This window comes from Anomalospiza imberbis, chromosome 1 (assembly GCF_031753505.1).
Source record: "Anomalospiza imberbis isolate Cuckoo-Finch-1a 21T00152 chromosome 1, ASM3175350v1, whole genome shotgun sequence".
Taxonomy (NCBI): domain Eukaryota; kingdom Metazoa; phylum Chordata; class Aves; order Passeriformes; family Viduidae; genus Anomalospiza; species Anomalospiza imberbis.
Window position 1 is genome coordinate 3,040,404 of NC_089681.1, and position 23,490 is coordinate 3,063,893.

At 54.3% G+C, this 23,490-nt stretch overlaps 1 protein-coding gene across 20 annotated transcripts in view; it reads left to right on the plus strand.

The window, feature by feature from the left end:
- SCRIB (scribble planar cell polarity protein) overlaps window positions 1-23,490 on the plus strand; it is a 111,422-nt gene that overhangs the window by 44,858 nt on the left and 43,074 nt on the right. For all 20 annotated transcript variants that reach the window (XM_068179660.1, XM_068179651.1, XM_068179580.1 and 17 more), the window contains 9 exons: window positions 8,700-8,789; window positions 9,318-9,395; window positions 11,433-11,747; window positions 12,456-12,536; window positions 17,298-17,546; window positions 18,121-18,231; window positions 20,190-20,366; window positions 21,194-21,310; window positions 22,853-23,041. In XM_068179660.1, the coding sequence (XP_068035761.1) occupies window positions 8,700-8,789; window positions 9,318-9,395; window positions 11,433-11,747; window positions 12,456-12,536; window positions 17,298-17,546; window positions 18,121-18,231; window positions 20,190-20,366; window positions 21,194-21,310; window positions 22,853-23,041 (1,407 nt within the window). The remainder of the gene's footprint in view (window positions 1-8,699; window positions 8,790-9,317; window positions 9,396-11,432; window positions 11,748-12,455; window positions 12,537-17,297; window positions 17,547-18,120; window positions 18,232-20,189; window positions 20,367-21,193; window positions 21,311-22,852; window positions 23,042-23,490) is intronic.

The following is a 23,490-nucleotide window of genomic DNA, read 5'->3' on the forward strand; positions in this document are numbered from 1 at the left end:
GCAACATGAGAGAGCGTATTCAGACCTCAGTCCACTAAATCCCATACTTCTTTTTCCATTTCAGATATGGCAGTTCCTGTTCTGGATGGGTGGGGATTTCTCTTTGTTCATACCTTTATTACACCTTTAGCTTTTCTTCCTGTATCCTTCAGGACTTGGGGAGCTTTGGCCTCCAAACAAGGTGCACTTACAGATGTCTCTGCCTGTTTGTTCTGAGGCAGGTGATGCCAGGTTTAATGGAAGTTTTCCATGTATTCCACTGTTCCATGGATAAATGCTCTCCTCCTGAAAGCCCTGCCCTTAGCAGCACAGCATTGAAGTAGGTTTTAGGAGAGTTGTAAACTCCCCAGTCCTTATAGTCTTGTAATTGTGTATTAAATGATGGGTAAAAGGACCTTTAGAACAGTCTGAAATTGCTGGGCTGAGAAGAGTCTCCAGTGGAATTTTATAGTGGAAAATATAGTGAAGAAAAATAGCTGCTCCAAGGGTTTCACCTCACAAGAAGGGTTAGTAAGAACAGGAATAAAAATCCTGTGCTGCTGAAGAGATGAAATGGAATGTGTTCTAGTGTTACCTGTTCCAGCTGAACCTGGGTGTAGGTTTTCGTCCTGTTTCTGGTTCCGTAATGGTTTGAAGATTGGTAGCTTTGGACAATGCTTTTTGCTTCTCTTTAAGCATTTGAGTATTTTCATTTCCAGAGAGACCTTGTCCTGCTGCACTCCATAGTTTGGCCAGGCCAGATCCTTGCAGGATTCCCTTCTTTTTCTATCTCTTTGCCCCTGACAAAGCTGGCTCCCAACTGTGATAAGAAGGAAAGCAGCCCAGGGTGAAGGGACCTTGAAAGGCCCAAGGTTTTGAGGGGAAGGAGCCTTGGTGAGGCTCTCAGCACCCAGCCTGTCACATCCAGGGATATGACTCAGCACTTCCCTGTGGAATTTGTCCCAGTGAAGGATTGTTGTCACTGCAAACATCTCTTCCATGCACCAAGATGAAATCAGGCCTTTATATAGACACACAGCAGCACTCCGATCTGGATCTGTATCCATAGCCCTGGCACACAGCTGTCAGAGAGGGGTCTCATGTGATGTGTGAATATTCACGTAGCTGTGGGAACCTTGGCTTTTATTCATGCTTCAAGTGTGACCATATTCCATATTTTAAAAAGGCATCCTTGCTTCCTTCTCCCTTTGGGAAACGTGGTCACTGTCCTCAAGTCTCCTGGGGAAGGGATATGCAGGAGCAGAGCAGCACCCTGAGCATGGCAGGTTCCTGTCCCATCTGCTCTCAGTGCTGTGGCAGGTCCCTGTCCCTGCTCCCAGTGCTGCTGTCCCCAGTGGGGCTGTGGCAGGTCCCTGTCCCTGTTCCCAGTGGGGCTGTGGCAGGTCCCTATCCCTGCTCCCAGTGCTGCTGTTCCCAGTGGGGCTGTGGCAGGTCCCTGTCCCTGCTCCCAGTGCTGCTGTCCCCAGTGGGGCTATGGCAGGTCCCTATCCCTGCTCCCAGTGCTGCTGTCCCCAGTGGGGCTGTGGCAGGTCCCTGTCCCTGTTCCCAGTGGGGCTATGGCAGGTCCCTATCCCTGCTCCCAGTGCTGCTGTTCCCAGTGGGGCTGTGGCAGGTCCCTGTCCCTGCTCCCAGTGCTGCTGTTCCCAGTGGGGCTGTGGCAGGTCCCTGTCCCTGCTCCCAGTGCTGCTGTTCCCAGTGGGGCTGTGGCAGGTCCCTATCCCTGCTCCCAGTGCTGCTGTCCCCAGTGGTGCTGTGGCAGGTCCCGGTCCCTGTCCCTGTTCCCAGTGGGGCTATGGCAGGTCCCTATCCCTGCTCCCAGTGCTGCTGTCCCCAGTGGGGCTATGGCAGGTCTCTGTCCCCAGTGCTGCTGTCCCCAGTGGGGCTGTGGCAGGTCTCTGTCCCCAGTGCTGCTGTCCCCAGTGGGGCTGTGGCAGGTCCCTGTCCCCAGTGCTGCTGTCCCCAGTGGGGCTGTGGCAGGTCCCTGTCCCTGTTCCCAGTGCTGCCGTCAAAGGTCCCATTTGGGGTTCTGTGCTTTGCACTGGTTTTGTGGAGGTGTTCAGTGGGAAGTCAATGAAGTGCTCAAACTCCTCTACCCTCCTGATACCTTTTCCTTTGAAGACCTAAACCCATTGGAACAGAGGAAGGAATAATATCAGAGCCAGGAAACCTCCAGCCCATGTCCAGGGGCTGCTCTCCTGCCAGGGCTGCTTTTCCCTCGTGCTCCTTTTCCACTGTCTGGGGTTAATTTAGCTCTCAGCAGTCACAGAGCAATCTCCCATCTCCCTTTTGCTCACTGTTATTTTCAGCCTGTCTCCTTGTCCCCATGAGCTGTCACTGACCAAAGGCAGACAGATATAGCTCTTCTCATCTTTCCTGGTGAATCAGTGCCTCCAGCTCCTGCTCTCCCTGTCCCAGCTGTGTGCACCCAAGGTGAGCAGAATCCCAGAATTACTTAGGTTAGGAAAGACCTCCAAGACCATCAAGTTCAACCTCTGACTGATCCACACCTCGTTACCAGCCCAGAGCACCACATCCAGTCATTCCTTGAACACCTGCAGGGATGGTGACTCTGCCACCTCTCTGAGCAGCTCCTGCCACTGCCCGGGGACCCTTTCTGGGAAGAAATTCTTCCCGATGTCCAACCTAAACCTTGAGTCTCTAGTGTGACAGTTACAAACTGATGTGTTGTGTTGTATTACACTGACTGAACGTGTGTCAGAGCCAAGTGACAGGAGCTGAGGGGCCCAGGCCTCAGCAGGACAAAGGGATCCTTCCACTGGTGGGTGCTCAGCTCCTGGCACTCTGTGGATCATGATTTCTGGGCTGTTCATGCCCATGTATAAGGCACTATGGAGATGCCATTGATGGTTTTGTCTGATCCTCTCCCATTCCTTTTATACGTTTCAGTCCTACAGAATCTAGTGGCAATCAATTATTAATTTACTTGAGTTTTACATCAAAAAGCATTTTTTAAGCCTGCCACTGATATTTTATTTGGTATCTTACTGAGTTCCATTGAATATCCCTAATTCTTTTGTGATTACAAACAGGGAATAATCATCTCCTATAAAGTTATTAATGGCATAAAAAGACAAAAAGGGTCCATCTCCCCCTCCTGAACTGGAAGGCTCCCAGCCTCCCCTCATATGGAATTATTTCAATTCTGTCTGCTTTAGAGGACAGCCATGACTGACAGATCTTGACAGAACCCAAATTCTTGTTTCTCTCCTGATGGCTCTTACCTGGTTCTTGGCTTGTACACCACACACCTGTGCCAGCCTTGGCTGAGGCCAGTGCCAGCTCTTGGAGCACAGGTTCTGTGTTTTGTACAAGTCTGCTTAGGGAGCCTTCACTTCATCGGCCAAGGCTGGATCTTCTCAGAGTGAAACAGTTTGGGTTTTGAGAGACCTGGTTTTCACAGAATTCAGCTGTTCCTCATGAGAGCCATTTGTGTGCCTGCTAAGAGCCACATGTGTTCCTCAGTTACTCCTGGGATGGTGTCTGGGTGAGGAGCTGATGGTCACAGGCATCCTTCTGCGTAGCCTCTCAGTCCATCAGCACAATGTAAGGGGTCTCAGGCTACAATAAGCCCAGAATTTTAGAAATGCTCTATAAGCACCTCAGAGACCTCAGGCAAATGTAGGGACTTTTGAACACAAGCTGTCCAGCCCTTTTGATTTTTGAAAAGGCTATTGGTGACATTTAATGGATTCTTCAGCTGCTGTTAAAGTGGGATCCCTCACCTTCACATGGCACCTGTCCCTCGTCACACGCGTGTCCCAACATAAATCCAAATTATTTATTGCAGAGTGCATTTCCTGTGTCAGTACGACAGTCTCAAATCTTTTGGGACATGTAAATGCCAGGATTGGATACTAAGAGTCAGGGAATCAGTAAGGTTGGAAAAGACCTTGAAGATCAGCAAGTCTAGCCATCAACCCAGCACCACCACCGTGTTCATCACTAAACCATATCCACATGTGCTTTGAGCGCTTCCAGATATGAGGACTCCTCCCCTGTCCTGAGCAATCCATGTCAGGTCCGGACAGCCATTTACAGGAAGGAATTTTCCCGGTGTCCCATCTAAACCATTCCTGGCACAACTTGAGACTGTTTGCCCTTGTCCTGTTCCTTGTTCCCTGGGAGCAAAGCCTGGCCCCCATCTTGTTCCACCTTCCTGTCAGGGAGTTGTCCTGTTCCTTGTTCCCTGGGAGCAAAGCCTGGCCCCCATCTTGTTCCACGTTCCTGTCAGGGAGTTGTAGAGACTGAGAAGGTCCCTCCTGAGCCTCCTTTTCTCCAGGCTGAGCCCCCTCCAGCTGCCTCAGCTGCTCCTGCTGCTCCAGACCTTTCCCCAGCTCTGTTTCTGTGTCAGGACTTGCTGATGCCCCACAATGTCTTTCTGGTTCTGAGAGGCCCCAGACTGACCCCAGCTGTGTGCATCCACATGTGCAGCCATTTATAAATTGATGCCTTTCTGTCTTCTTTGTGTGAAGCCCTTGAGCCCCACTCCTGTGGCTGTGTTTGCAGGAAGAACTTGGTCTTTCAGCAGCTCTGAGCTTTGTCCCTTGAGTCCTGTGGGTGCAGTGGTTGGTGTCTGCCGTGCCCCTGGCGGGCTGCAGGAATCCTCAATGATGAGTTGCACGGCACAGCAGCAAATTTGGACTGCCCCAAATCTGTTGGGTAGCACCCAGATGTCCCTGGCTGCTGCCTGAAAGTGAGTCTGTCCAGGTGTGCAGTTACTTCTGAGAGCTGGGAATTCTTGCAGGAGCAAGTGGGTCTGTTAACAGAGAAGGGTGGGTGGATGAGCTTTAAGGTCCCTTCCACGGAAGCCATTCCATGATTCCATGTTAAAAGACAGTTACACCAAAAGCCATAGGAGAGCTGGGTTGAGGTGGCCCTGTTCATGTTTGGTGTGTCCCCAGAGAGGCACAGGCAGGGCTGAGGGCACGAGGTGGAACTGCTTCCCTGGCTCATGTTTGGGGCCACTGATGGTGAGCAGGTTCCCAGTGGGAGCCAGAGTGAAGGATGGCAGCCCAAAGTGTGGCAGCTTTTCCAATTTCTCCACTTTTCCCCTGGCACTGCAGCACTTTTCCTGCAGGGCTGGACCCCTGCTGAGGAACTGTGATGAGTTTCCATGAAGATTTGTCCTTTCTGCAGAGGGAGAAGCAGCAAGTTTTGGTGAGATCAGATCATCTGAGATGGGCTGTGGGTGGATCCCTGCCTTTGGGGGAAAAATACACAAAGGGTAAAACAAACACCCAGTGAAATCCATGGCAGGAGCAATGGCAAGGAGGGAGCTGAGCTGTCCCTGCTGGGGGCAGCTCTGTGCTGTGGTTTCAGTGCCAGTCCAGCATCGTGGCAGTCCAGGCAGCCCAAGAGCAGCCTTAGGAAAGAGGAGCCTGGGGGAACAAACAGCTTAAGCGTTTAGAGCCAGAAAGAGCCTGAGCTGCAATGTGAAGGGCCATTCCAGGCTGCTGGATCCAGGTCCTTCTTCTTGAGGTTCACGTTCACATCAGTTATTCTTTGCATAGACCTCAAACATCCACTAATCTCACCACACTGGTTTTTGTGGGAGAACTGATTTGCTGGGGAGTTTGAAATCTTTTCAGCCTACATATATCTAGTTCAAGCCCCTTTGCTGCAGTTGTCTCAGTATTTTTAATCTGGCCTGTTTTCTCCTTGGTGTGTTGCTTTTCAGTGTACATTGACCGACAGAAGGTTCTTCCCCCTCAGGCCAGTTGGCTTTTCTGGCAGGTTTCCCCATATTTTTAGACTGGTTTGCTGAATTTGTGAAATCCAGGGGGTTTGTGGCATATCTTTCTGTTAGTTTACAGCATCAGCTTCCCATGCAGCTGGAAGTGACTTTCTGTGACCAGTGACATCAGACAGTCCTCACTGATTGTCCAAAGTCATGATCCTGTCCAATGGATTTGGGCACTTAGCAGACCTGGGAAATTCTGGGATCCTGCTGTTAGACCAGTCTGTAATCCTTGCCTGAAGCCCTGGTTTGCTGTCATTCTTAGAAGGTTTTGTGTTGAACGTGGAATTACACAATTTCCTGATCACCAGGATCATCAAGTCCAGCTTCTGGCCCTGCACAGAACAACCCCAGAAATCCTCACATGTGCCTGAGAGCGTGGTCTGAGCACTCCTTGAACAAGACAGATGTGAGTCTTCAGAGCATTTCTAGAGTGCTGTGAGTCTGGGTGGAAAAACATGGGTTTTGTAGTTAGTTCCTAATAGATGTGGTCATGCAAGAATCATTGTCTGATCAGGAGCTGGTTTGAGTTGGGCTGTCTTGGTGCTGTCTCATCACTACCCCATTTCTGTCTTATTTGGGTATTCCAAAACTTGGAATTTTACTCACTTTCTGGCTCTTGCACCAGAGACAGTGAACTGATGGTGGGTCTAGAATCAGGGATTTCCCTGGGAACATTCCAGAGTGTTCTGCTGTTCTGTTAGCTGGGCACCAAAGGAACTGGCAGAGCAGAGCACCTCAGCTTGTTCCACATTTCCTGCAGGGGACTTTTGGTTTGGTTTTTGTTTTGACCTTAGCAGAATATGGAGCTCCACGAGACGTTGGTTCTGTCACTGCAGAAGTGAAAGAGGGTTGGAAGGGAAGTGTTAAGGGAATCTCCTGCTTCCTTTGCTGCCCATGCTGTGGCCATGTGGAGCTGACAGTGGCCCTTGACATCTCTGCAGCAGCCTCTCTCCATCCTGGGTTTTGTTTCCAAAGAGGTGACATGGAGGACAGCCAGTTTGGTTCTCTAGAGGAGTCTGTGCTCATTTCTGTCACTTAGCTCACCAGCTCCTTGGTCCTTGGCCCTGAGAGAGTCCATCTGTCCTGTTGTTCCTTTCCCTGTGTCCTACCACATGCTCCCTGTCTTCCTTCTCGTGACTGTGGCATTGGGAATGGTTCATGCTGGTGTCCTTAAAAGAAACAGCTTCAGCTCCAGTTAGATCAGCTGTTGGCAGTGGGCATGATTGGCTGTGTGGAGGTGGGAGGTAGGAGGAGAAGACTTGTGGCTTGCTCAGCTGTGATCCTGAGCAGCTGGAGCAGAGGGAAGCAAAGCATCTGGACAGAGCAGATGGGGTTTTTGGAGTTGTGTGTTGATTTCCATCAATACAACAAAGCCAAGTGTCCATCCAGAGTCTTCTGGAGAAGGTGCCATCCTCGTCACTGCACACTACGCTGGGGTGACCTGGAATCCTCCAGTGGCTGCTGGAATTACACTCGAAGGGAGCCCCATGGCAGAGCCAGGCGGTGGTGTGAATGCTGTCCCTGTTCTGTGATCCAGTTCCAGTCTGTGGCTGCCCACTTTGCCTTGTGGTGGAATCCCCTCTGCTGTGTCCACTGTGGGCAGGCTGACTGTTGGGTCAGGGCTCAGCCATGGGCAGGGATTTGTGTGTTCCATGCATTGTGGTGGTGCTGCCTCTGAGGCATGAGTGCCACGGCTCACCCACCAGTGCCACAGCTCCCCCAGAGTGTCCCACAGGTGCCACTGCTCACCCAGCGTGTCCCACATGTGCCATGGCTCACCCACAGGTGTCACAGCTCCCCCAGCATGTCCCACAGGTGCCATAGCTCACCCACCAGTGCCACAGCTTTCCCAGCGTGTCCCACAGGTGCCACGGCTCATCCACCAGTGCCACAGCTCTCCCAGAGTGTCCCACATGTGCCATGGCTCCCCCAGTGTGTCCCACAGGTGCCATGGCTCACCCACAGGTGTCACAGCTCCCCCAGCGTGTCCCACAGCTGCCACAGCTCCCCCAGCATGTCCTACAGGTGCCATAGCTCACCCACATGTGCCATGGCTCTCCCAGAGTGTCCCACATGTGCCATGGCTCACCCACAGGTGTCACAGCTCCCCCAGCATGTCCCACAGGTGCCATAGCTCACCCAGAGAGTCCCACAGTTGCCACAGCTCCCCCAGCATGTCTCACAGGTGCCATGGCTCACCCAGAGAGTCCCACAGTTGCCACAGCTCCCCCAGCGTGTCCCACAGCTGCCATGGCTCACCCACAGGTGTCACAGCTCCCCCAGCATGTCCCACAGGTGCCATGGCTCACCCACAGGTGTCACAGCTCCCCCAGCATGTCCCACAGGTGCCATAGCTCACCCAGAGAGTCCCACAGTTGCCACAGCTCCCCCAGCATGTCTCACAGGTGCCATGGCTCACCCAGAGAGTCCCACAGTTGCCACAGCTCCCCCAGCGTGTCCCACAGCTGCCATGGCTCACCCACAGGTGTCACAGCTCCCCCAGCATGTCCCACAGGTGCCATGGCTCACCCACAGGTGTCACAGCTCCCCCAGCGTGTCCCACAGGTGCCATAGCTCACCCAGAGAGTCCCACAGTTGCCACAGCTCCCCCAGCATGTCTCACAGGTGCCATGGCTCACCCAGAGAGTCCCACAGTTGCCACAGCTCCCCCAGCATGTCTCACAGGTGCCATGGCTCACCCACAGGTGTCACAGCTCCCCCAGCGTGTCTCACAGGTGCCATGGCTCACCCACAGGTGCCACAGCTCCCCCAGCGTGTCTCACACGGGTCACAGCTCCCCCAGAGTGTCCCACGGGTGCCATGGCTCCCCCAGGGCTCTCTCAGTGCCAGGGGTGGCTGGGAGCTGCTGTTTCTCATGAAGAGAGCCGTCCCCTGCTCTCGGTGCCCTGACCCGTGCCCTTGTCCCTTGTGCTTGCAGCTGACCCTGACCATCGTGCGGCAGACGGGGGGGCTGGGCATCAGCATCGCGGGGGGCAAGGGCTCCACGCCCTACAAGGGGGACGACGAGGTAAGGCCTGGGCCCTGCCCTGCTCCTTTTGGCAGCTCCTTTTGGGGACTGGGTCTCCCCGCTGCAGGTTGGGTGTGCTTACGTGGGATCAGCCCTGAATCCCCCCAGAGGGGAGGTTGGTGGGGTGGAGCAGACTCCTGCCCTGAGCCAGGATGGGCTGACCTGGAGCAGCCACGGGAGCAGGGGGCTCCTCCCCAGCTGTGGGGCACAGGGTGTGGGGTTGTTTTCCACCTGGTGGCATCAGCTGCATCATGTGATGCCAGTTGCACTGGAAGAGGGTTAAGGTGTCATTCCCTGCTCTTGTGTCTCACCTGGGGCAGCCCTGCCGTGGGGTTTCTGTCCCCCTCGTCACCGTGGGGTAGCCCTGCAGTGGGGTCTCTGTTCCCTCATCCCAGCTCCTGAGCTGCCATGTCCCCTCATTCTGGGTTCAGGACTGGCCAGGACTGGAGCTGAGGGGCTGAGCCCTGGGTCTGCACTCCAGAGGGGTTGGGAACAGGCTCTCCGTAGAACAGAGGGTTTTGTTTCCAGGGCATCTTCATTTCCCGTGTGTCTGAGGAGGGTCCTGCAGCTCGGGCAGGGGTCCGTGTTGGTGACAAACTCCTGGAGGTAAGGATTGACTCCTGACAAAGCACCACTTCTGATAGCTTGGAGTGGAGGTGTGGGATGATTGGGAATGGATTTGCATCACGCATGTTTTAGGCAAATGAAGCACTGGGGGATGCGTAAGAGCCAAACAAAATCCCTTTGACTCAGAGATAGTTGTTTAATTTATGTTACCATGGATCTTTTGTTGCTTTATATGCTCCTGCATTTACTTTGGCCCAGCTCTGAAGTGTTGTGTGGCCCAGGTGGGAAGAAATACAATACAAGAATACATTCCTGGGCAGAGCAAAAGTGAACCCTGTAAAATAACTTCTTACCCAGGGAGCCAGCCATGGGAATTGTTTGGGTGGGAAAGAACCTTAACACTCATCTCGTTTCACCCCCTGCCATGGGCAGGAACATGTGCCACACTCGAGATGATCTGCTCTGTGACATTCCCACACCGAGGGACTGTCACACTGGCAGCTCTGGGTGTTCCAAGGCTGTGAGCAGGTGCATGTCCCTTCTGGAAGATGAACAGGGGTCGACCTGAGTTGTGTTGAATTTTGCTGAATTTTGTTGGTGGAGATGGTTCTGTGGGGGGTTATCTGTCTGGGATGATAGAGGTGTAGGGAATTCAGGACTCCCTGTGGGGAAGGAATTCCTCTGAAAGGGCCTTTCCTTGGTTGCCCTGGCCTGGGACAGGTAGCAGGTGCTGTGGGAATGCAGGAAAACCTCCCAGAGGTCTGGACACCCCTGTGGGAGCAGGGCCCACGTGGGGTGTGAGGGGCTGAACCACTTCCCTCAGACAGCAGTGGTTGGGATTGGGCTGGGTGTGAGGGAACAGTGGGTGTATAGGTTGAGGCTGTGTGTGTAGGTTGGGCTGTGTGTGAGGTTGGGGCTGTGTGTGAGGTTGGGGCTGGGTGTGAGGCTGGGCTCGGTGTCTGTCGGGCTCTGTGCAGGTTGGGCTGGGTGTGAGGCTGGGCTCGGTGTCTGTCAGGCTCTGTCCAGGTTGGGCTGGGTGTGAGGTTGGGCTGGGTGTGAGGCTGGGCTCGGTGTCTGTCGGTCTCTGTCCAGGTTGGGCTGGGTGTGAGGTTGGGCTTGGTGTCTGTTTGGCTCTGTGCAGGTCGGGCTGGGTGTGAGGCTGGGCTCGGTGTCTGTCGGGCTCTGTCCAGGTTGGGCTGGGTGTGAAGTTGGGCTGGGTGTGAAGTTGGGCTGGGTGTGAGGTTGGGCTGGGTGTGAGGTCAGGACTCTGCAGGTTGGGCTGGGTGTGAGGTTGGGCTGGGTGTGAGGTCAGGACTCTGCAGGGTGGGCTGGGTGTGAGGTTGGGCTGGGTGTGAGGCTGGGCTCGGTGTCTGTCAGGCTCTGTCCAGGTTGAGCTGGGTGTGAGGTTGGGCTGGGTGTGAGGTTGGGCTGGGTGTGAGGCTGGGCTCGGTGTCTGTCAGGCTCTGTGCAGGTTGGGCTGGGTGTGAGGTTGGGCTGGGTGTGAGGCTGGGCTCGGTGTCTGTCAGGCTCTGTCCAGGTTGAGCTGGGTGTGAGGTTGGGCTGGGTGTGAGGCTGGGCTCGGTGTCTGTCAGGCTCTGTGCAGGTTGGGCTGGGTGTGAGGTTGGGCTGGGTGTGAGGCTGGGCTCGGTGTCTGCCGGGCTCTGTCCAGGTTGGGCTGGGTGTGAGGTTGGGCTGGGTGTGAGGCTGGGCTCGGTGTCTGTCAGGCTCTGTGCAGGTTGGGCTGGGTGTGAGGTTGGGCTGGGTGTGAGGTTGGGCTCGGTGTGAGGTCAGGACTCTGCAGATTGGGCTGGGTGTGAGGTTGGGCCGGGTGTGAGGTTGGGCTCGGTGTCTGTCGGGCTCTGTCCAGGTTGGGCCGGGTGTGAGGCTGGGCTCAGTGTGAGGTCAGGACTCTGCAGGTTGGGCTGGGTGTGAGGTTGGGCTGGGTGTGAGGTTGGGCTCGGTGTCTGTCGGGCTCTGTCCAGGTCGGGCTGGGTGTGAGGCTGGGCTGGGTGTGGGGTCGTGGCTCGGTGTCTGTCGGGCTCTGTGCCAGGGCAGGCTGTCGCTCTCCGTGTCCAGGTAAACGGAGTGTCCCTGCACTGTGCCGAGCACCACGTGGCCGTGGAGGCGCTGCGGGGCTCAGGCAGCTCCGTGTCCATGACGGTGCTGCGGGAGCGGATGGTGGAGCCTGAGAACGCCATCACCGTCACCCCCCTGCGGCCCGAGGACGACTACAGCCCCCGGGAGCGGCGCGGGGGGCTGCGCTTCCCCGAGGGCCCCGAGGCAGCCCCGGCCACCGAGCGGTTTTCCACCTGCCTCATGCGCAACGAGAAGGGCCTCGGCTTCAGCATCGCTGGTGGCAAGGGCTCCACTCCTTACCGGTCTGGGGACACGGTCAGTCTGATCCCCCGGGGTCCCGCATCCTCCTCATTCATCCCTGGGCGTGCAGCAGTGCAGCCTGGCCCTGGGCTGGTGGGCCAGTTGGTCTCTGGGAGCCAGGTGCTCTTAAGTCAGGGAATCATGGAGTTCTAGCACGGTTTGCGTTTGGAGGGACCTTGAACCTCACCTTGTCGTGGCCAGGTTCCACTGTCCCGGGTTGCTCCAAGCCCTGCCCACCATGGCCTTCCAACACTTGCAGGGATCCAGGGGCAGCCACAGCTGCTTTGGGCAGCCTGTGCCAGGGCCTGCCCACCCTCAGAGGGAACAATTCCTTCCCAAGATCCCATCCATCCCTGCCCTCTGGCAGTGGGAAGCCATTCCCCCTTATGCTGTCAGTGCAGGCCCTTGTCCAAAGTCCCTCTCCCTCTTTTTTATAGAAGGAGGGTGGCTGGGGCTCCCAATCCCTGACAGTGACATCTAATCCTACTGCTGCCCTCTTGGCACAGATTCCAGGCTCTGGGCTGTGGGAGGACTTTGCTGCCAGGGGCTCTGTGAGCAGAGGGTTTGTGTGGAGTGGGGAACGAACTGGAAGCGTCAGGGCAGGGGAAAGGTCTGTGGAGGGGAGAGGCCTGAGACCTGCCTGGTGTCTGGGAACGGGTTTGGAGAGCCAGGCTCAGGTGGGGCACAGCCCAGGCTTCTGTGACCGCCCTGACTGTGCTGCAGGGGATCTTCATCTCCCGGATCGCGGAGGGCGGAGCAGCCCACCGGGACGGGATCCTGCGCGTCGGAGACCGAGTCATCTCGGTGAGTGCGGGTGCAAGGAAGGGGCTGGCTCGGCTCTGCGCCCTTCCCCGTGCAGGGGCTGCTTCTCTGTTACTGGAGCTGCATTTTGGGAGTACTCTTTACAGCTCCTGAGCCTTCTGGGAGAGCGTTTAATTTGGATGGTTCTCCCCTGTCTGGTGGTGGGTGCAGTTACACCTCCCCTTTCCCCAAATGCTTTAAGCAAGTGCTTTCCCCAGGAACGGCGTGGAGGGAGGGAACACGGCAGCACTGCCCAGCCTGGTGTCCCTCTGGAGCCTGGGGGGCTCAGCCACGGGGAGGGGGGAGCCCCTGGGGCACAGGGGCGTGGTCTGCAGCAGAAGGAGCTGCCCAGGGGTGCTGTGGAGCAGGGCAGGGGTACCTCAGTGCTTCCCTGCTTCATGTGGAGCTCTGCCGTCGGCCTCCCGTCCTGTCCCCGCAGATCTCACTGCTCTCACCTGTGTCTCTGCCTCCTGGTCCTCGCTCCCTTCCTGCGGGAGCCTCTCCCAAGCCTCTCCCCAGCTCGCATGCTGCCTGGGAAACCTGCAGGTCCTGGTGCTGGTGGTGGGTTTCTGGCCCAGCTGCTGTGGTAAGAGCACGCGTTACCACAGCGCTGGCGTGAGTAAACACTGATACAGCCTCGTCAGTGCTGGCTTCTGTCTGCTCTATCCCTGGCCTGGCGCTGTGCTGTATTTGCTCAGGCACAACACTTCAGTGGAGCTTGGGCCCGGGTCTGACACTGGTGTCTTGGCAGGAAGCTTGAACTGGTATGGCATCTCTCACTCCCTTCTAGTGCTTCCCGCTGGCCAAAATCAAGCCCTGACCCAGATTAATACCAGATAGACTGGATTATTTTGGTTTTGCTCGTGTTTTGATGCTCCATGGTACGGAGGCAGTTCTGAGGCCCATCATTTGGGGTTGGTTTGCTCAACCTGTGGAAAAAGGAGACACAAAATCTTAGAACAGATTTAAAAGTCAAACCTGCCTTCACCCTGCTCCAGCAGCTCTATTTATATCCATGGGCAGCTTCATAGGAAAAGCAGATCTAATTCCCTAGTAATAGCTTGCAGTGGATTCCTTATGGGATGTGTGAGTTCAGGGCTTACAGAGCTGAGGCCTCTGCTGGATTTTGACATGGCTGAGGCGTTGTTGACATTATTCCTGACACTCCCAGTGGGGTTCCCTTGGCTACCTGTGCTGAGGTGTGTGTGACCACAGAGGTTTGGTCATTATTCCTGACACCCCCAGCGGGGTCCCCTCATTTTCCTGTGCTGAGGTGTGTGTGACCACAGAGGTTTGGTGCTGAGCACCAGCTGAAGCTCAGATCCCATGCTCACCTCTGAGGATTGCAGGAACATGTCACCTTTCAGGAGAGCACCCCCAGGACTTCCAAGCCTGCTTACCACACTCTTTGGAAGCAGCAATTGCCCATTTTTATTGGAAAGCTTCCACCATGCCATGGTTTCTAGGATGTGGGTGCAGGTTGCCTGTATCTGCATGGGGAAGGGGAGGACCCTCGCTGGGTACAGGGCCCATTTCCAAAGCTCTCCTGGTCATGCTCAGCTCTCACTTTGCCAAAGAATTCTGTTTTCTTAAGAAAGTAAATACAGCACAGCTTCCTGCTCTTCCCCTGTGCTCTAAATCCTCCTGGACTTCTCCTCAGGAGAAGAACTGGGATTGCTCCTTTGACTTTCTATGGGGAGCTTTGAGCACATGGATTGAAGAGCCCAGCTGGGTCTTCCCTGAGTTAACACCCCTCTACATGCCCCAGTGACCAGCACTCATTCCCCAGCTTCCCTGTGTCTCTTGGGAGTCATTTTGTGGGGGAAGACACTGGACAGGGACCTGCTGAGGGGGTGCTGGAGAGCTGGAGTTGTGGGATGGGAATCCAGCGGGGAGGGTGCAGGACTGGGAGCAGTTGCTAAGGGCAGCTGATTTTTTTGGGATGGGACTGGGAAGAAAACTGACTGTGGGGAGAGGTAGGATAGTGTTGGGTGACACGTGGAGTCCTATTGATGCAGTATGACCCCTTAGAGATTTGCCAGGATAATATAATTCCCTGGCACACAGAGAAACGTGTGGAGCAGGGAAAGGACAGACACTGTCCCTTCCCCATGGCACTCGGAGAGCCATGCTGCATAGCTGGCCTTGCTCTCTAGCTAGATAAAGGCCATGGAAAATTAGCTGCCCCAAAAGCTGGGTAGCCACCAGGATTGCCAGGTGGTGGAGAGTTACTGGGTGAAATGCTCCAAGGACTGTTACGTTTGAGGCAGCTCTGACTCCTGGGGTCCTGTTCCCTGGTCCCTGCTCCTGGGAGGCACCGCTGTGCCCTTCTGCTCTGACCCCATCTGACCACCCTCATCCTCTCAGGGGCAGGAAAACAGCAGAGGGGATGTGAGAAGCAAGAGTGGGCTGTGCTGCAGCAGGTCTGTGTGTGCAGTATCATTGCAGTGTCCTAGAGTCAGAGCAAGGCTTGGAAGGGACCTTAAAGATCATCTTGTTCCCTCTCGGTGAGCATGTTTGGCCTTGATGTGGTGATAGAACCAAAGAGCCAAGTCTCTCCTGCGTGTTGCCTTTGTTAACCATCAGAGGAGCCGAGGAATCCTCCCTTCCCAGTCCCCTGGACTCATGGCTGCTGCTTTCCCTGCTCCCAGCTGCAGCTGGGGAAAGTGCAGCCTCCAGGTGCGGGACACGGTGCAGACACAGCTGGTCCCAGATCACAGGGGCAGGAGGGGGCAGTGCCCTTACAGGTGCACACCTGAGCACAGGTGGTGCTCACAGGGCAGGAGCACAGCCAGCTTCTCCCTGGTGCTGCCCTGTGGCCCATCAGGCTTCAGCTTGCTGGGGGAATGGCACATGCCCTCCTTCACTCACCCCAGTCAGTGCTCCTGCCTGCAGCCCTCCAGCCTCTGCTCCAGCAGCGAGGTCTTCCAGGCTCTTTGGTCAGACTCAAGCCTTTCCCCCAGCTCCTGGGCCACCTCTTGAGTCTCCCCACGTTTTGGATTCCTACTTGCTGGCTAGTGCAGCCTGAGTTTGACCAGCAGCTCTCCATGTGTACCCAGAACAGAGTGAACTGGCCCGGTAAATACAGCGCGTGGGGAGAAGGCAGAGCAGATGTGCACTCAGACCCAGGGCTTGGCCAGACCAGCACTGACCAGCAGCCCCTTGTTCTCCCCTGTATTTCCCCGTGCTTGTTCCTCACCTCCAGTCCTCTTTCTGTTCTGCTAAACGTCCCATAATAAGTGCTGCATATTCCCACAACACCTCCTTCAAGCTTCCTGCAGCCACTTGGCCCTTTCCTACAGGAGATGTGCAGATGTGCTCACAATCTCTATTTCTTCTGCAGATTGGTTGCCAGGTTTGGTCGCGCTTCTCTAACATGGTGATTCCTTTGTGTGATTGTTTTTGGTGACTCTTTGAGGATCTACCCAGGGGTGTCTGAGCCATGTGTCTGTTACCTGCACTCCGTTAGGGGCTGTGCACCTGTGTGGTTAATTGCCACCTTTCCTGCTTGGTGCCCTGTCCTGTGCTCAGCAGCCATTGCCCAGGTCCCTCTCATCCTTCCTCTTCCTGCAGGCACGTGCTCGCTGCTGCCGTGACATCCTTCTGGTTCGTGCCAGAGGTGTCCTTTGGGGACAGTGCTCTTGGCAGAGGTGACCCTGGGGGGTTCCCAGGACAGTGCAGGGCTGTGCTTCTCCCTCGCTGTCCTAAGGAGAGCGGTACCCACAGCCATGGGTGGGACAGGGCAGTGGGGTGGGTGCAGGGAGGGTCATGGAGGGTCGAGACAAAGCCCTGCATGTCAGCTTAGTCCAGAAACTGCTCTTTGGGAAGAAGCTGGGGAGCTACAATAATGTTTCTGGGAATTAGGCAGTGAGGAGTTGGCCTACAAAGCCCAGTTGCTGTGACTGTTACAGTCATGTTGTTATTTCATGAGCTGATCAAAGCCCATCTTGGCAGCACCTTTTTTCATGTCCTCTTTGTTCATCTTGGAAAGCTTTTCCAGAACCTAATGACTGGAAACCTTTTAATTTTCAGCTTCAGCTTTTTCCTGTCTAGTTTTGTTGTTCTAGCTGTGTTCTTTGGCTCTCTTCATGTTTCTGCCCCTTGTACATCCATGGAAAACAGTCATGTCCTTTCTGGTCCTTTGAATTTCTAGGGGGGCAGTTTTAAATCTTAATTTTGTAGGAAAGGTTCTCTGTTCTTTAAAATCTCTCTGTACCTGAGGTCACTTTTAATGCCTTAGAGCTGGCTACCGTGTCCTTGGCCAGCATGGGCAGCCAGTGGCGCAGTGACCGGCGACAGGTCCTGTCAGCCATCAAACCGTGCCCACAGCAGTGTGGGGGCTTTGGGTGACTGATGAGGGCAGGTGGCTCAGTGACACAGCAGCAGGTGCTTCTGCATGTGCCTGTGCTGTGGCATTGCTGCTGGGAATCACTGGATTTGCTTCTTCCATGTGGAGACGTTTGGCTGTGGGAGGTGGAACGTCACCCCCGGCTGGCGTGGTCCCCTGGAGCACCGTGTCAGTGGTGCTGCGGGGCACCAGCTGTGCAGGGAATGGGAAAAGGGCCAGGAAAGCTGAGTAGGAAGAGAACTGGGACCAGTGGGAATGCGCAGCTGCCTGTGTCCCTTTGCCAGGTCGGAGGGAGCTGGGAGACCACGAGGTGCTTTGGGGCACAGGCATTTGAGAGGTGCCAGCAGGGCAGGGCTGCCCAGGGCTCCCCGAGCGCCACGGGGCCGCTCTGACGCCGAGTTTGCGGGTTGTTCTAGATCAATGGGGTAGACATGACAGAAGCCAGGCATGATCAGGCCGTAGCGCTGCTTACCGCGGCCTCCCCCACCATCGTGCTGCTGGTAGAGAGAGAGGGCGCCGAGCAGCCCGAGGGAGGCTCGCCCCGTGGGCGCATGCACTCCCCGCCACCCCCCGGCCCCGGGGACAGCCCGCCTGAGCCCGAGGAGATGCCGGCGCCGCCCAGGAACCACCTGTCCAAAGGGCTGGAGGATCAGTACCCTGTGGAGGTGAGCTTGGCTTTGGGGGGGATGGTCAGTCCTGAAAGATGGGTGTTGTGATGGGGACCAGCCTGCTGGGTTATTGGGGCCTGGAGATGTCATCCTAGGACGGCTTGGGCTTGGGGTGGAAGGGACCTGAAAGCCCATCCTGACCCACCCCCTGCCATGGGCAGGCACACCTTCCGCTAGCCCAGCTTGCTTCAAGTCCTGTCCAGCCTGGCCTTGAAAACTTCCAGGGATGGGGCAGCCACAGCTTCTCTGGGCAGCTGGTACCAGGGCCTCCCCACCCTCACAGGGAAGAATTTTTCCCCAATATCCCATCTAACCCTGTCCACTTTCAGGGGAAACCTGTTTCCCATTGTGTCCCTCCAGGCCCTTGTCCAAAATCCCTATCCAGCTCTCTTGGAGCCCCATTCCAGCTCTTCTCCAGGTTGCAGAGTCCCACATGGGGAACCCCCTCAACCCATGAGTGTTCACTTCGTGCTTACCCATGCAAAACACCCCTGACTCCATGTTTGTCAGTGTTTGTGGTCTGTATGTGATATCCTTCATTGCCTTTGACACTGCTTCTTGTTCCCTTAAGGAAATTCACCTGGTGAAAGCAGGTGGTCCCCTGGGCCTCAGCATCGTCGGAGGCAGTGACCATTCCAGCCATCCCTTTGGGATTCATGAGCCAGGTGTCTTCATCTCCAAGGTAGAGTCCCAGGAGAGCTGCTCTGGGTGTTCCTGAGCTGTTGATTATTGGGATTAAGGTGAAGGATTTTGATGTGAGTCCAGATGTACACAGTGGATTTGTGAAATAAGGGCATAGGACAGGTATGTGCGAAGGGCTGTTTGTACTGGATGTGCTGCTGCTGGAGCCATTTGAGGCCGCGTAAAAACCTCAAATCTTTATCCCAGTTAGCTTTTGAAAGTGCTGGGTTCACATTGGCTTTAATGAGTCTTGGGAGGATGCTGGCATTGCAGAAAGCCAGCCATTACTGGGAAGGTGCTGGTGGGACAGTGTGTGATGGCTGGGGCACTCAGAGCTGCTCTGCTGCTCTCAGGCCAGTGTCCTTTGATCCCACGTTCCCATTCCAGTGGTGACATCAGCTCATGCCCTTCAGGGACAGCACACAGGCTGGCCACTGGCAGCAGCCCATTCCCTCACAGTCCTGCACATCCATGCTCATGGGAATAGGGATGCTGGAGAGGCCATCCCTGCATCTCAGGCCAGTGTCCTTTGATCCCACGTTCCCATTCCAGTGGTGACATCAGCTCATGCCCTTCAGGGACAGCACACAGGCTGGCCACTGGCTGCAGCCCATTCCCTCACAGTCCTGCACATCCATGCTCATGGGAGTAGGGATGCTGGAGAGGCCATCCCTGCAGAGCCCTTTCTGCTTCCTGACTTCTCTTGGAGATGCTGAACCTGACTCCTCTGACACCTGTGGGTGGGTTCAGACCTTGTTAAGGGCTGTTTGGAATTGTAGGAGTGATGCCTGCCAGGCCTCTTCCTTCACGTGCCCGTGGTTTTCTTTGCAGTGCATCAGCAGGTCAGTGAGGCAGGATTTGCTCTTCTCAAAGCCTGACCTTTCCCACCATCCCTGCTTCCCATGTGCTCATAGATTTCACCCTTTCCTTGCTGACTCCTTTGTTTCACCAGGAACACAGGTTTGGTTATATGTTCAGCTCTCAGGAGCCCCCATAGAGCACTGGGTGAGGTCTGGAGTAGTATTGGTGTTGTCAGTCCTGGTTACACTCACAGGCAAAATAATGGCAACACTGGCACAGGATTGGTTCAGATTAAATTGGGAATATGAGAATAAAATATGGAATAGCACTTCAAAGCACATCCCACTTCATTCTTCACCCGTGTTCCCAGATATGTCACCTCTTAAGGAATTTTGTTTGCGAGAGAGGAGTCAGAACAGGCCTGCAGGGTGCTGGATGGAGGATGCCCAGGGACACAGTCACATCTCCAAGGAGAGATGGACTGTTGTAGTTGAGACAGAGACAATACAAAGCAGCACACTCCATTTTCAGAAGACTTCAAACTGTTTTTATTACAGCATGCATGCTTTTTATACATTCTTACAAAACTCATAAGTTTACACTTTACTCATTGGTCATGAGAGACAAACAAAGTGCTCATTGGAATAGGCAGTTGCAGGTTTCTCTTATTTATCCTTCTTTCTTTCTTGGTTTCTGTGTCAACGACTGTCACTGTTGAGGCAAGGATGGGAATGAAAATTACTCCAAGTTCAGAAGGCAAAGAATTAATTGAACTTTATTAGCAACTAGCGTTCCTCTTTTATAACCAGGATCGCTAAGGTGAGGTATGACTGGACTCAAAGTGAAAACCTTTCACACTATTGGTTCACTGTGAAGAGCACAAGGTGGTAGAACATGCCTGTAAACAACATGAACAGAAAGAGAGATAATAAATTGTTTACATTCCTCTCGGATTTTTTCCCAGGCTTAGCCTGGTAGAAATCTCTCTCTTTTTCTCTCTGACTGAACTGAGAATATCTGTAAACGACCTTGGTAGGAAATTCTTTCAGGGGTACATGTGGATCCTGTCACCAGATTTTTCTCTGGCTCGCAGAAGTCGCTGTAAAACCTCCTGCACAGTGGACCTCCCTTCTCTGGTTGTGTCGGTGCTCTCCACAGGTCATCCCACGGGGGCTGGCGTCGCGCAGCGGGCTCCGCGTCGGGGACAGGATTCTGGAGGTGAACGGCATCGACCTGCGCCACGCCACCCACCAGGAGGCCGTGAACGCGCTGCTCTCCAACGCCCAGGAGCTCTCCATGCTGGTCCGCAGGGACCCCCCTCCACCTGGCATGCAGGTGGGCTCCGAGGCAGGGCGCTGGGGGGAGTCACAGCCTGCCTTCTGGGGCAGTTCCTTACCAGGTGGAGGTCAGGGACTAGGATACAGCCAGACTCCTGGAATTTCCTTCTCCTGATGCCTTGTGAAGGCTGACCCAGAACAGAGACTAGATGGAGCTAAAGAATAGAGTAGGGATTTATTAGGAGGCCTCAACAGATCCACCTTGGGCAGCACAAGAGCCCAGCCAGGGCTACACCCAAGATGAACCAAAATGGCCACAAAAATGGATGACAGGTCACAGGGTCTCACACTTCTATAAGTTTTGGTCCATTTACACATTGGAGTTCATTGTCCAATTACAGCTTTAGCCCGTGAAGTCCCATCCTCCTTGTTTTTCTGTCTTCAGCCCACATTGTTTGTGCTCTTGGGCCTGAGATTTGGGTCATTTGTCCTTGGTCCCCAGCTAGAGAAGGAATTATTTTGTCTCCCTGCTCTGTGAAGAGAGCTCACCATCCCCTCATATGAAGCCCAGACCCACCCACTAAAGCAGCACAGAATGTGGAAAATAGAAAAGCTAAAACCTGAGGCATCACTCCTTTGGCAGAATCCAGTCTCTTGTAAGTGTGTCTCCAGCTGGGGCGTGGTGAGGATCTCTTGCCGTGGCTGTGGTGCCTCTCTCATGAGGGAACAGAAAAGGGCAGGTCCTCACCAAAAGGAATAAACTGCCAGATGAGGGATGGGGCTAATTCAGGCCCTTTTCAGGGCATTTAGAGCTGTGGTCACTCCGAGGAGTGTTCCCTCAGCTGAACTTGGCCCAGAAACAAGGAGACTCTTCTGTGTTTCCAGGAAATATGCATTGAAAAAGCTCCAGGAGAGAAGCTGGGCATCAGCATCCGGGGTGGAGCCAAGGGCCATGCTGGCAATCCGTTTGATCCCACTGATGAAGGCATCTTCATCTCCAAGGTACCAGAGCACCACCTCTGCAGGCACTGCCAGGGAGAAGGGTGAACCCTGGGGCAGCTGTGGGAATGTGCTCTCAGCTTTCACTGGTGCATCAGTTCTGGAGATTCTCCCTCTAGCAAAGGAGACAAGTCTTTGTCCTTTCATATTTCCTCCTCTACAGCATCTTCACAGTTTCTTATTTTAATTTCTGCTTGCCTTTATTTTGCTTTGTGTTTCTTCTCTTGTGTTTTTTTCTATAATGCAAACCCACACATCTTTCCTTGTACCCACATTGCTGTTGGTCCCCCTGTGCCTGTCCCTTCCTGCCCACTTAGACATACAAGTTCTTTCTTCCTTCCACGGAAAGCATCAGGAATTCCTAACCTTTTCTCCTGTGCCATGCACCGTCTGTGTGACTTTGTTCCTTTTTTAGGTGACTGCTTGTGTCACACAAAAATCTCACATCAGTTTTCCTCCAGAAATTACACGTTTTCTTGTTCAACTTATGCTTACCAGTTTATGCTCCTCCCAACCCTTTCCAAAAAGTTTTTATTGCTTCTTCGCTGGCAGCGGAGCACAGCAATAAGTGGTGTCATTTTGGTCTTGCTGCTGACAAAGAGGACTCTGGTGTTCACCTTATGTCACTGATTCCCTCTTTAGCTGTTTTTTTGGGGTAGAAACTGATGTGAATTACCCTCATGGCTGAAGACACTCCATAATTGGCAGTCAGCCCTGGTAATTGATAATTGGCTGCTGCTAAGGCAAGGGAACATTCAGCGTCTGTTGTTACGTGGCTGTAACTGTTTTATCTGAGTTCTAAAGTTAAAAGAATAAATTTCCTCTTTCAGAGTGGCAGCTGCACGTTCACCTGGGACATTTGTAACAGCAGAAAAAGAAAACCTGGTATTATTCTAACTGACAGTTATTTTGAGTAGTTGGGTCTGGTTTTCTCTCCTGCAGCATTACAGGATTTGAGGGTGGAAGGTTCACAGTTTAGCCATGGCACAGAGTTAGTTTACCCCATCTCTCCTCTCTGTTTTTCCCAATACTTGTTGTTTTAGCCTGCAGAGAACCAAAATCCTGAATTTCTCTGCTCTCCTTTGAGTTATGTTACTCCCCTCAACCTCTCCTACCTGTCCTATCTGGAGGGATTTTCCCTGGATATTTGTGGTAACCAGGAGACAAAGTGGTGCTTTTCCTCTTCTTCCTTATTGCATGTCTTATCCCTGCCTCCTTCCTCCTTAGTTTGTTTTCATTTGCATTTCCATTGTGTCTCTCTCCATGAGATGCATCATGATGTGACAGCTTTTCCTTCTCACCTGCTTCTTTCCTTGGGACAACAAATTTCAAAGCCACATTCTTTTGGCTCACATAAAATATTCTTCCACACCTGTTCCCTCCACCAGCCTGTACAGGTTCTTCCTGTCCTGCCCTCTCCATAGTGCTTGCAGGCTGTTCCCTTGCCTTGCAGCTGCAGGCTGCTGTCCCTGTTCCCTGTGTGAGCTGTCTGTCCCCATGCTCTGGTGCTCTGAGCTGCTCCAGGGACCCTTTGGCGTGTTCCAGGTGAGCTCCTCAGGGGCCGCTGCCCGGGACGGCCGCCTGCAGGTGGGGATGAGGATCCTGGAGGTGAACCACCAGAGCCTACTGGGCATGACGCACACAGAGGCCGTGCAGGTGCTGCGGGGCGTGGGCGACGCGCTGCTCGTGCTGGTCTGCGACGGCTTCGACCCCAAGGCTGCTGCTGCCATTGAGGTGAGGCTGCAGGGCAGGGGCCCCCGGGGTCACCCGAATCCCCCCACGTGGATCCCAGCGAGGTTGAGCACCAGCTGAAGCAGTGTGGGGTGTAGATGGTGGATGCTGCTGCCTATTCCCCAGCAAGCATCTCCTGTGGAAAAGTTGCTCGGGTGAACATTGAGGCAGGGCAGTCGAGTCCACACACCACACTCGCCACGGCTGGCTCAGCAAAGAGAGGCAGAAGGGCCTTTTGTAGGGCCAGTTCCAGCAAAGGTTTATTTCAGCACACAGAAGGGAAATCAGAGACAAAAGACAAGACTGCGTGCTCTGCACAAGGTTTGTGTCGCTGTTGTATTAGGGACGGGTGAACGAAGCGACACAGACTCCTGTGTTCTCAGAAGGCAAATGCCAAGTTTATTAGACACGACGCCTTCTTTTATAGACAGTTCTGACAAATCTGGACATGA